We start from the raw sequence: 12,651 nt of genomic DNA on the forward strand, positions 1-12,651 counted from the left end.
CCCCCCCCCCCCCCCCCCAAAAAAAAAGGTGACATTTAGAGTCCATCGGACCGTTGTAGACTCTGGGACTCTGCAGAGTGCTCATGGAGGAATATAATGGAGTGAATCCTGACAGCTTGGCACTTTAATCACTGTCGTGTGTCCAACACTCAACGTCCGGAGCACTCTTGACTGAAACCAAATGGCGCTTGTTACAAATTAGTAGTTCTAAAACCTCCCAGTGTTTCTGTTGCATGACAACTCGTCAGTTAAAGGGAAGATGTGAAAAATAGAGTAAAATTCAGACTATCAAAGGATCCACTGAAGAGTTGTGAGCAGGATCGAGCAGTCTCTCTGATCCCACTGTGACCTGCAGCGTTGACCCCCGATGGTTGGTTATAATTGGGGGGGGGGGGGGCACTTAGTGTTCTCTCTTTTCTTCCCCGGAGCCAATCACCGGCCTTCATCCACATTGTTTCAACAGGCTGACTCATGCCACGTGTCTCTGGAGCCAACACTATTATCAACAGTTTCTTGATACTTATTTGTTTAAAAAAATAATAAATGGCTAATCTATATACTTAACATTTAATTGTTGGTATGATATATGTGGTTCACATTGTAAAATAAATAAAACCATTCAGTTGAAATTGGACAGACTGTTTCATTTAGAAAGGAAAATGGGAATTTGTTTTTTTTTCAAAATTTGATTTGCTTAATGTTTAAATATTTAGGGTCCTCTATTAATAAACCGGGATTTATATCTGTTTCCTTGCAGCTCTTTAGCTTTGGATAAGTCACATTTCCTTAAATTATCAGATGAGAATTAAACAAAGCGAACATTTTCAGGCAAAGGAAGGAAGCTTAGTTCGAGGTTGTGGTGACTTTAGAAGTGATCATCTCCGCCCTGATTTGGCTGCTTTAGGCCACTGGGTGGCGCCAGAGGACCGCGTTAGAAAAACTTCTATTCGTCCTGAGTCTACGATGACATGAGGCTGCACACTTTGTTACCCTGTTTTTATGTAAACATTACTTATTTACAAGAACACGGCACAGGGCAGCTTTAAAGTGATGTCTGGCATATTGTTACATGTCTTTGCACATTACCACCAGTTAACGATAAGAACAATAGCATAGACAGATGTTAGGCGATTGTGTGCACGTGCACGTTACAAACATTGCCCCTCAAGCTACTTTACATGAATAAATCTATCATAGTAGGATGCAAGATAAATGCTCTGGAGCGGATATTATGGAGTAATAACTAGCACAGTAAGTGGAGGTAAAAAGTAGAAGATGAAGAGTTTTACAGTTTTGTATTGTTGAACACAAGACAGAGCCGAGTCCACATAAGTTTAAGCATTCGTATTTATTTAATTGCTGCACCGTTTTAGATGTTTGCTTTGGATATTGTATGCACACAGAAAAATGACACAGGGGTCAGTTGATCATTAGAAACATAACAAAATAAAAATCCACTGTATTAAATACGTTTTATGACAAATCTCATAAGCCAGTGAAGGAGAAAGCAAAAAAGTTCATCATTAGGAATAAAATGACAAACAATACATTTCACAAATCGCTGATTTAAGTGTGATGCTCTGTTTCCCAAATGAAATGTGGACATGAATGACTCACACGTACAGCCAACATCCTCAATCACAGCTGCTGTTGCTTTTGTTTTGGTCCACGGGTGTCATACAGTATATTACAAGCTGTGTTCATACACCTGCACACACTCCTTCCTTTCATAGCTCCTCCCCTTTCTCATCTTCACCTACAGCTGCTGTCAGAGAGCAAAGATTGTGATTACCTTTGATCCTCTGGATGGTAAACATGAGCGTGCTGTGTACAGTTTAGTAAAGACTTTTCAAGACTCATTGCAATCGCCTCCTGCAGCTATAAACTACTGTGAAATCATAGAAATGTTCTTAAAAGTACATGTTTGTCCTCCTTGGGGCAGAGAAAGTCGGGGCCTTTGTGAGGTGAAGGACAGAAGGTGAGCTCTCAGAGTCCATTTCTGGTGAGAGACCCCGACTGGCTGGAAAGGGTGTGGATCCTACCGACGGTTTGGAGGCAGGACTCAGATCTGGCTGAGAGGAAGGAACTTCTGGTAATAACTCTTGGTTACATCAATCATGAGGTCCTGCGTGCACTCTGGGAGCTCTCCCGAAAATAGACCTGAGAGAGAGAGCGAGACAAACTCGGGTAAAGGACATGATGGATGAACAGAAAGCGGAGGAGTCAGGTGCGTGTTTGGGTGCTGTAGCTGACCTGGGCATCCAGAGAAGACGGTAAAAGGCGGCACCACGGTCTCAGGAGGGAGCACGGTGTTGTCTAAGATCTTGCAGCAGTCCTTCAGCACACAGCGACGACCCTGAACACAACACCAGTAAACATCTGCTACTGAGTCCAATGCTTTAAGTGTTGTCTTCATTCTGCTTATTGCACCATGTGACTGTTTCCCCACAGGCCAGAGGAGACACTGCTTCTGTTTATGTCCTCTCGCTCTCACTGGGGCTTTGTCTCTGTCATGTTTCATATTTCTGCTCGGTTGTGTGTGTGCGCGCTTTCGTTCCACTCACTATGACACAGTTCTTGCCAATGTGGACGTAGGAACCTATCTGTGCCGCGTTGACCACACAGTCCTCCTCGATGAAGACGTGGTCTCCGATGTGCAGCGGGAAGAACGCCACCCTGGAGGAGAGATGGAGGTGTGGAGCCGAAAGAGGTGAAGTGCAGGTGTTTGTTTAATCGGCATGAAGCAACGAGAAATTGAGAACACAAAATAAATCTATTACACAAAGACAGTGCCCTGTTGTACACCAGCTGAAAGAAAATCAATCTGCTACATTTTGCCAGTAAAGAAGGATTCTTTACCCTTTGCTGAACTTTTTGAATGGTGGTCGAATGACGCTCCGGCTCTTCACCACACAGTGTCTGCCCACCCTGACGTTAGCCAGGTCTCCTCTGATGATGCAGTCATTCATGACAATAGTCTGGAGGAGAGAACACACACATACAATGTAAGCTATCCCACAGCCTAACAGAGTACATTGATAACAACATAATTCACTGTCAGTTAGATGTTTCCTTACCTTGCCATTGAGTACGATGTTTTGACTCCCACACAGCACTGACTGTCTGCTCACTTTGTTGCCAGAAGCCTAAAAAAACAACGACAGCGAGGGTTAATAATTGTATAAAAGTGTGCATCAGTCGTTTAACTTTAAGCACAAACACAATGACTTCAGTCATCCAAAGCCCAACGCCCTGTTTAGCTACAGTTAGCAAAATAGCAAGCGATTAGCTAGCTAACAAGGGATTAAAATCAAACACATTACCGTTTCAATGTACTCTGCTTTGTTGTAAAGTATTTCAGACAACTCCATGGCTGGCAATAAATACAAGATATACTAAAATATTGAAGACAGTTGTGATAATCCAGTACTTATAACCCTCTATCTGTTTTGCTCTCTGCTCTGCTGTCAGCTCTCTCTCAGCTTCTTCTTCTTCTTCGGTCGATTCTATGAATGTCATTTCAGACAGTATGAGCCGAGTGCCGAATCGTCGATGGAATTTAAGCCCAACAAATGGAAAAAGTCCACTGGTATAATTCTTATATTTTAGTTGTATCGTATGAGAGTTATACGCGTATATGAAGTGTTGAATTATTCTGCTAAATTAATTACCTAATTACCAACAACTAATCCGTAATGTGATTCGGTTATCGATTGGTCTCCTCTGGGCCGAATCCTCTTATTTCCTCTTCAATTTTCTATTTTACCTTTTATAAAGTCAATCTTAATATTTTTTTGATAGTCTGTTTACTAAATAACATTGACGACAGAGCAAATAAAATAAAAAGACTCCGGCTTGAGTTGCGCGCATGCGTACTGCGGAGCCCTTGACCCGTTTCTTCTTCGCTTTGCACGCTGGGAGCTCTTCCAGTCACTTCTTCTCCGTCATGGCGGCTCGTGTCCTGCAGCAGTGCGTCCGCACGCTCGCCCGGCCCTCGCTGAGGCTTTCCACCGGCAGCCTAGCGGTCAGAGCCGCTGTCGCTCCGTCAGCATTCGTCCACCGACCTCTCTCTTTCTCCGCCGACAGCCGGAGGACGCGGTGGCTCGTTCCTACCCGGGTAAGAGTCTGCGGTAACATTGAACAGTCGTGGCCTAGCGTTCGCTGCTGTGACCTACCGACGCCTTTCAAACCTGTCAGGCTAACCTAGCCCGGTTAAAGTTCACGGTAACATGCGAGTAGTTTATTTAACCGTGAGTTAAAGTCTGTTGGGGTGATATCCTGCCCGACGTGCACACAACCCTGTAACGTTGCATTTTTTTGATTACACAATAGCCATGTTTTGCTTGTTGGCTAGCTGGCTAGCTAGCTAGCTAGCAAACTTAGAGAGTTCACTGACCAACGCTTGTGTTGTTGTCCCTGTCTCACCTTCAGTCTAGAGCCATGTGGAGGAAACTTAAACCTAATCAACTTATAACACTAAAAGATCATTCTGGTGGAGCAATAGTTGCTGCTGTGGTGCTTATAATTTAATTGTTGTGTATGATTTTTAGCTAGTTGAATTACTGCTTTGTTAATTGTTATTGTTTATTCCAGGATACTTTAATTAATAACATGTGCTACTACACTGGTCAGTAGTTGTCTTGTGTAGGATGTGTGAGAGCATCATTACATCATTAGCAGTAAGCTAGCTAGCCAGCTTAGTTAAGATCGAGTTAGTTACTTATGTTAATTTCTCAGTATGTCATTAGTAATTTAACCCACGTTTCATCAGAGTCAAACAATGGTAAATTTATCGAGGAATTTCACTAAAAGTGAGTGAAATAGTACTTAAAACCGACTGCATAGCTGCTGATTTGACTGAGGTCAATAAAGTTACTACACAAAACAAGTATTTTCAAATGTAAACCAATGATCCATGTGAGCGTTCCTGTCACACATTACATTACAACTGCAGTCAGACCCTGAGAGCCATTGAGAGGCAATATAAATGCTCCTTTAGCCCCTTTTTAAATGGAGGCATAACAATAAAGAGAAGAATTAAAAATACAAATGCCCACCCACCTAAAGGGAGTGATACACTCCAGATTCACCCCAAAGACAGACACACACACAGTAACTGATATTAAGCTTTAGAAAATGGAAGTTTTTAGTTTGTTTGAATGTGGTCAGAGTTGAGACTGATCTCAGGAAGTTTGCGTCATAGAGGGGCAACCAAAGTAACATAAAGCACCCACAACACCACACGGATAGTCTGAGGGATTAATACTAGACTACCGTTGAGAAGGTGAGAAATGTATTGGAGAGTAAAACCAGATAAATGCTTTAAAGACTAAGTAGACGTTTGAAGTTGGTTTTGCTTTGCATAAGGGGCTAATAAAGTCATGTAAGCACTGGAGTAATGTATTCAGCTTTGCTTGTACACAAACGTCCCGTTGTTTGTCTGCTTAACCCAGGAAGCAGTGTTACTGCGGTGTAACCTGGTCCCATTCATGCAGGTGCATTGATCAATGAAAAGTGCAGAAGGAGTGAGTCCTAAAACCCAGAGTTGAGTCAGCATTTCTCACTTCCACTTCCTTCGTCTCCAAGTCAATACGTTTTCTGAATGGGTTTCTGTTGGATGTCTGAGGTTAATACATGCTTAAGATGTTTTAATGTTTTGTTCAATATTTAATACGTCGGTAAATATCCCACTCGTTAAAAAAGAGATGGAAAGTCAGCATAAATGGCTTCAAGCTAATTCAAGCGTTGTTATATTTCTCTGTGTGCGTTTCCATGACCTTCGTCATGCCTACTCCTGACTCCTCTCCTCTTCCTCCTCAGATCCCCTCAGTGGGAGTGTTGTGCCGACAGTATGGTGACCTGCCCCCCCTCACCTTAGAAACCATCAAAGAGCGCGTCATGTATGTCCTGAAGCTCTACGACAAGATCAACCCTGAGAAGGTGCGAGAGAGAGAGCGCCAACTGGCTGACAAACTGACAACTGTGAAATGTCAGTGGTTGTGAACGGTGTTGTAATGTTGGTGTTACTTCCTGCTCCACAGCTGGACACATGCTCCCACTTCATGAAAGACCTGGGTCTGGACAGTTTGGACCAGGTGGAGATCATCATGGCCATGGAGGATGAGTTTGGTGAGTCGGCATGTCGTGTAGCTGCAGGTCTGTCTGCACACTTCCCCCTGCAGTGTGTGCAGTTTTCTAGTTACACTTAAAACTGAAAAAGAAAAAATACGACATCAAGTCTGTTCTGTGAAAACCACGTTTCTCCCCAAAAAACACCACAGGACTGTGGTCAGCTTTGTGACGATGCGTTTTTCAGATAAGTGGTTTATTTTGCTTAAGAAGAATTAGAACAGCTCTGCAATGACAAGTTAATTAATCAATTAATCGACAAAAATAATCTGCAAAAATTCTGACGATGATAAATAGTTCAAGCCTTTTTTTTTTTTTTTTTAAAGAGTGCGAAAGATTCTGTAGTTGCATCTTCTCAAATGTGAGAAAAATAGTAATATTTTAATTGCAAACTGAATATATTTTTAGATTTGGGACTGTTAGTTAGACTCATCTAATGATGTCAACAAAGGGTTGAAAATGTGATTTTTATCTTTCAACATTTTATTGACATTTGAGGATAATCAATTCATAGAAAAAAGTCTGAACAGATTATTTAATTATGAAAATAATTAAGAGATGTCTGGTTTTCATTGAACAGAAAAAGGTACACGAGGAGACTTTATCATATTTCCGGTGGCATTGAACTGGTCGGTTTGTCTGTGTTTCTACTGTTTACAACATCACACAGGGAGGGACGATTGTGGCTAAGTGGCCACAATCGTGGCAGGGCCGTCTTTCAATCAGAGGGTCGGTGGTTCGATCCCCGGCTCCGGCTCTGCTAGTCGCATGTTGATGTGTCCTTGTGCAAGACACTTAACCCCAAAATTGCTCCCGTAGCTGTGCCTACGGTGTAGAAATGTGATAGACTCTGAATTGTAAGTCGCTTTGGATAAAAGCGTCTGCTAAATGACTGTAATGTAAATGTAACACAGACCTCTTAGTGCAGTCACAGAACATGTGTGCGTGTCAGCAGCCAGCTGGCTGATCTCTGTGTTGTGTTCAAGTGCATCTCTTAACAGAAAACCCTTTCCTGTTCCGTGTTCCTCCTGCAGGCTTTGAGATCCCTGACGCAGAGGCAGAGAAGTTGATGAGTCCTGAGGAGATTGTACAGTACATTGCAGACAAGAAGGACGTTTATGAATAATGTGTTGGTTCACTGCAGAGGCAAGTCTCTCTTATCAGCCCTGTTTTCTGCCTCTTCACCATCTCACACACACACACATGTGCATGCTGCTGTATGCTCACTCATCAGTATTGTGTGTTTCTTACAGAGAGGTTGACCCCAGCGTGACATCACAGGAAGTACATTTCCCACTTCCTCCCCGTCGGCGCTTCTGTCCACTGTGGCATCGTTGACGTCAAGCTACCGTGTCTCGTGTTTGACTGTATTTAAATGAACATGTTATTTCGGAGCTCGGAGATAAACAAAATATCAAAAATGGCTATAACACAGGTTTCACTTTTCTTTTTTTCTTTCCAGCTCCACAATGTGTTTCCGATGTATAATTTCTCACAAATAGATCAATAAATACACATGCTGTATAGTTCTGTATCTGCTGTGATGTTTATTCACGTATTACAGGAGAAGCACAAACATGTCGAGTTACGATTAATATCAAAATGCCAAGTTTAGAAATACTGTTTGACATGAGACATGTAGAAGAGTTAAAACAAAGTTTCAGTCTGAAGGTCTGAAAAGAGCATTTAGTGCTTTCAAGATGTGTCATGTTGTTGGCTGTGCTAATGAGACTTCTGGGATATGTAGTAAAACTGAGCACTAACACAAAATAAGAGCCACAATGGTTTAATAATGCATTTCATTTACCATAAACACTTTTTGATATCCGTTTTATCATGAAACTTAGTGTTCTGTAGAGAAAGTGTCAAATTGGCAGTTTAAAAAAATCAAACCACAGTAGCCACTGCACCGAGGGTTCCTGGAGATTATGTATTCTATCGGGACAAAAAAACTAATGACAAGCTGTAATACTATTTTAACAGGGTTAGCTGCACTATCATTATTTAAACAGGATAAACATGGAAGCTTATCCCTTCAGGTTTCATATTTACTTATTGCGACAAGCTATACAGAGTTATGATTTTTCAGCATGCTATGACTTTTTACGACACGCGATACTATGACTTTCAACAAACTACATACTAGGACTTTTGACATTTTACTTAAAGATGAGTTTACCTCAATACAATGCTTGGCTTTCCATATACCTTGTGATAATTCTGATTTTTATTCCACATACTATTTTATTTTTTTACAAGTCTGACTTTATGAAATACTATAAAATTAATTTTTTTACAACATTCTAACTACACTGACTTTTTATTACATACTTTCACTTTTAATAAAATTATACTGTAACTGACATGTTTTATGATACATGACCTTTTTGTGATTAAAATATATTTTAAAATGACTTATGACATTTGAAAGACATAATATACTAGTAATGAAGATCGTCAGTAATATTTCTTCGCAGTTTGTACACAGTATTGCTATAAGAAATAAGAAACACTCAAAGGGTTCAATTATTTATTGGGGTGGCTGTGGAGAAAGCAGGTCATCTTTGAATTGGAAGTTTGTAGGTTCAATCCCCAGCTCCTCCAGTCCATGTATACGTGTCCTTGGGCAAGACACTTTACCCCCATTTCAACCCGAGTGCTGTCCCTTCGTTGTATGAATGTGTGTGAACGATTTGTCCAGATTGGCAGGTGAGACGTTGCCATCAGTTAAAAAAATTCATAATATAGTATGTTGAAAAAGTCAAGTCATTGTATGTAGAAATATGTATGTAGTATAGTATGTCGGAAAAAATTATAAAAGTCATAGCATAGTATGCCGACCATACTGATAAAACGTGTCGGAAAATGTCGAAAAAAGTCATGGTATAGTACTTCGAAAACAAAGTAACAAACAAGTCATATTAAAAAAAACAAAAAAAAAACAAAATCATAAAAAGGTCAAATAAATATTTCTTCCTTTTACTTAAAATATCTAACTTGCTTTAAACATAAATCATTAGGTCACCCAAAAAAAAATGCAAGGAAATTGCACAGAAGCATTTAAATGTTTTTAATTAAATAGTTATGAAGGATTTCATTGGTTGGAGATTTCACGTCGTCTCAAATACCAGGAAGCGGACTCGGAGAAATAACGAGTCCAGGTGAAGCAGCCGAGTCATCGTTAGTCTTTTATTGAGGGTTGTACCCAAGTTTTACAGCTTTGTATGACGGCTGCAGGAGCCAGAGGGTTACAAACAGTAATCAGTATACGAGTACAGCCAACAGAAGACCTACTACTTACTACTCTACACCTTAGTACAGATTCTCTTAAGAGCACTAAAATCCAGAAACATAGGAGAGAGAAAATAATACAGAACAAACCAAGCAACAAAGGAAGGAGAATAAAACGGATTAAATGAAACCAAACAAAGACAGCATCAGAGGAGACATTCATTATTAGAGCACACTGGAGTTGGTTTTCTATACCTTGTAATATCAGGCGACTTCGTTTTTGTCAATTTTTATACCCATACAAATAAAGATTGTCCTTCAAAAAGTGCAGTTTCCCCAGAAAGTTTACGATAAAATCCTTTGATGACCCGAGGAAGACGTTTGAAAATAAAAAGGTACTTCCTGTTTTTGTTTGTAAGAGAGGAAGACGTCCCTCTCGTTGATTATAGACACTGTACGTTTATATTCTCATATATATCTATATATTATATATAGCTTCAACAGTCTCCCAAAGCAATGTGCATAATAGGTTTACAGGTGATCCAACTACACACTGTGGATTGATAGAATCTCTATAAAAAACATTGTAGTTGTGTAAAATTTGCAGTTTTCACCGGCCTCACTCCCCTCGGCCTGTCGAGGAGACAAGCTGTGAAAATAAAGAAATGGACTTTTGCAAATCTTAACCTGTCCTCTCCTGCTACAACTGGCCCGACGGTTGGTAGGTAATAAAGGTTGTTTTTTTTTTCTCAGTTATTATTAGTAGTAGTACGATTCAACGATGGCACGACATGTTTGAGGAATATTATTGGGAATCCCATCGAAACGCTGTTTTTAAAACATTTTTGGGACACTATTTTTTTCTCGTTTTTTATTTTTAAAGAAAGCAAAAAAAAAACCCAAGGTGGACATGGAAGCCTGGGTTCAAACACTCCACTGCATAGTCTCTCTGAGCGACACCCCCCCACCCCCCCCCTCTGTACTGTACCCCTCCCCCCACCCTGATAACACCCCACCCACCCACCCACCCACATCTTTGTGCTGGTTAGACTAAAGCTTTTCAGGGTTTTGTTTGTTGTGTATTCATTTAAAATGTAAAATGACAAAAAGATAGCAGATTCTCACAGTTTGTTTTTTTTCTTCTTTTGTGGTTTTTGTGTCAGATAAAGTAGATAAAGTAGCCTTATAGCGCTTTTGATCGACAGTAAGGAGCCGTTGGGTGTGTTATGATATAATATTATAGCATCTGCTCACAGGATAGTTAAGTCAAGAGAAAAAACAGCATCACATTATTTTACATTTAAAAGTAGTAGAGTATCACCAGCCAGCTTCCCTCCTCTCCTCCTTTCTTTCTTTCCTTCCTTCCTTCCCTCCCTCCCCTCTTCTGGCCCTGTCGGCTAGCTGCTTGGCAGCTCTGGGGATTGTACGTTGCTCGTGGTGGTTTTCACTTACTGAAAAGTTTTTCCTCACATCATCTTTTTGCAAATGACATTTTTTATTCAAGCATTTAACATTGTCCAGCTTTTTAAATACACACACCCCCACACACACACACACACACACACACACACACACACACACACACACACACACACACACACACACTAACAACACCCCGCCCCCCATCCCTTTCCTTCCCTCTCGCCCTCCCTCCTCAATTTGGCATGATAATGTGTTCAAGCATTCACACACTGTTTCTGTACGAGACTGGGTTTTTGCATCTTCACACACGCACTCTCACACACACACACCAACAGTAGAGCGAGATTAAGCTGGGAACCAAACAGTAACATCAACACAAATGAGAGCGTTTTACAGACGTGTCCCTTCTCTTACAGCGGAGCAACGCTGCCTCCCGAGCTGCCGATCGGGGGTCAGTTTTTTGTCCCACTAATTTGTGAATGTAAGGATACTGAGGGGCAAAAACTGCTCCCAGATCAGCGCTGGGAGAGAAGCATTGGCAAAAATCAGAATGAACGAAGTGTACAATAATTAAAGAGCGGAAGGGGAATACACACTATCCAGAGCTCACTTGCAGCCGGACTTCATGTCAGTTTTTGCGTTCTCCTCTCCTGTAGTTAAGCTTAGGAGTTGGAGAGGGAGAGCTGATCCTGGATGAGTCAGCAGAGAGGCAAGCGTAACCCGAGTCCCTGAAAAGCCAGAAGAAGAACCAGCCAATCACAAGTCACATCCCTGTGCCTGAGTCACGACAAGGCCAACGAGAAGCCCCGCCTCTTTTCAGTCTAGCTCGCTCGTGGTCAGACCAGTTGTCCAATACTGATTGGAATACATACAACGATGAGCGGCGGTCGCTGTATTTTATATATTTCCGAGTTTGAGGCTGATCAGCTGCCAGAGAAGGCAGATCGAGGCTCCGGCCGCCATTTTTATACTTTTGTTTTTTTTAACCGTTTTTTTTTAAGCTACATTCTGGCTCGGTTCAGGCGGCGTGGCGAGAAGGTCGCTGCTCTGAACCGGCCGGCCCAGTGAACAGAGAGGTAAACCTTCTCTCACTGGGGACAACAAAGCACCATCTTCTCTAGTCGCAGCGCGCACACGCGCGCACACACGACCCTGTCACTATACTCTCAGACGCACCACCTCCCTCAGACGGACCTGAACATCCAAACTACACGAGCTAAGCAGTCAGTCTTTCCGACCGTCCGTCCTCTAAATCCACCCAAGTGCAAAATCCAAGGCTCCTCAGTTCAACTCGTCAGATTAACTTAACTCAAAAATAAATGACAAGCATGGTTCAGATGTTCCACTCGATAACATTTGTTAAACAAGACAAATAAAGAGATATAGTTTCAGCAAAGAGATCTGGAATTAAGTAAACTAATATTTTGTGTATGATTGAATTATTTGGTACAGAGCAGTTCAATACTGGCACACACACCACTGTCAAGTCTGGCTAATACTCAAGGATTTCACTAGTATCGCTTTGAAGTTGTTAAATATTCACAACTAAACTTAAAAATACAACTTAAGCCAACGTACTTCTGAAATTAAAACTTATATTGGAGGGGAAACACACACACACACACACACACACACACACACACACACACACACACACAGAGAATAATTACGCGATGAAGAAAAGAAATTAAGGTCCATGGCTTCGCTAATGCTGACCTCTCGTTCGGGCACTCTGAAGCTTTTATTTCTCCCCGATAATTGTGCATCATAGTAACTAAACAATCACTGGTATGGATTTACATTCACGCTGTACACACACACACACACCATTCATCAGGTCAGGAACTTATAATGACTACGACCCCCCCC

The 12,651-nt window shown here is 41.4% G+C and overlaps 2 protein-coding genes across 2 annotated transcripts; one reads left to right on the forward strand and one right to left on the reverse strand.

The window, feature by feature from the left end:
• Window positions 1–1,329: 1,329 nt before the first annotated feature.
• dctn5 (dynactin 5) lies at window positions 1,330–3,486 on the reverse strand. Its single transcript, XM_031862274.1, has 6 exons — window positions 3,324–3,486; window positions 3,078–3,146; window positions 2,860–2,978; window positions 2,565–2,676; window positions 2,254–2,356; window positions 1,330–2,160 (listed from the first exon to the last, which is right to left on the reverse strand). The coding sequence occupies exons 1-6, from the start codon at window positions 3,369–3,371 to the stop codon at window positions 2,063–2,065; spliced, it is 549 nt and encodes a 182-aa protein (XP_031718134.1). The 5' UTR covers window positions 3,372–3,486; the 3' UTR covers window positions 1,330–2,062.
• Window positions 3,487–3,918: 432 nt separating this feature from the next.
• On the forward strand, window positions 3,919–7,655 carry ndufab1b (NADH:ubiquinone oxidoreductase subunit AB1b). Its single transcript, XM_031862366.1, has 5 exons — window positions 3,919–4,117; window positions 5,821–5,940; window positions 6,042–6,129; window positions 7,164–7,275; window positions 7,383–7,655. Exons 1-4 carry the CDS (start codon window positions 3,947–3,949, stop codon window positions 7,253–7,255), a joined length of 471 nt encoding a protein of 156 aa, XP_031718226.1. The 5' UTR covers window positions 3,919–3,946; the 3' UTR covers window positions 7,256–7,275; window positions 7,383–7,655.
• Window positions 7,656–12,651: the final 4,996 nt, after the last annotated feature.

This window comes from Anarrhichthys ocellatus, unplaced genomic scaffold (genome assembly GCF_004355925.1).
Source record: "Anarrhichthys ocellatus isolate YVR2014 unplaced genomic scaffold, GSC_Weel_1.0 scaffold26, whole genome shotgun sequence".
In the NCBI taxonomy this organism is placed as follows: Eukaryota; Metazoa; Chordata; class Actinopteri; order Perciformes; family Anarhichadidae; genus Anarrhichthys; species Anarrhichthys ocellatus.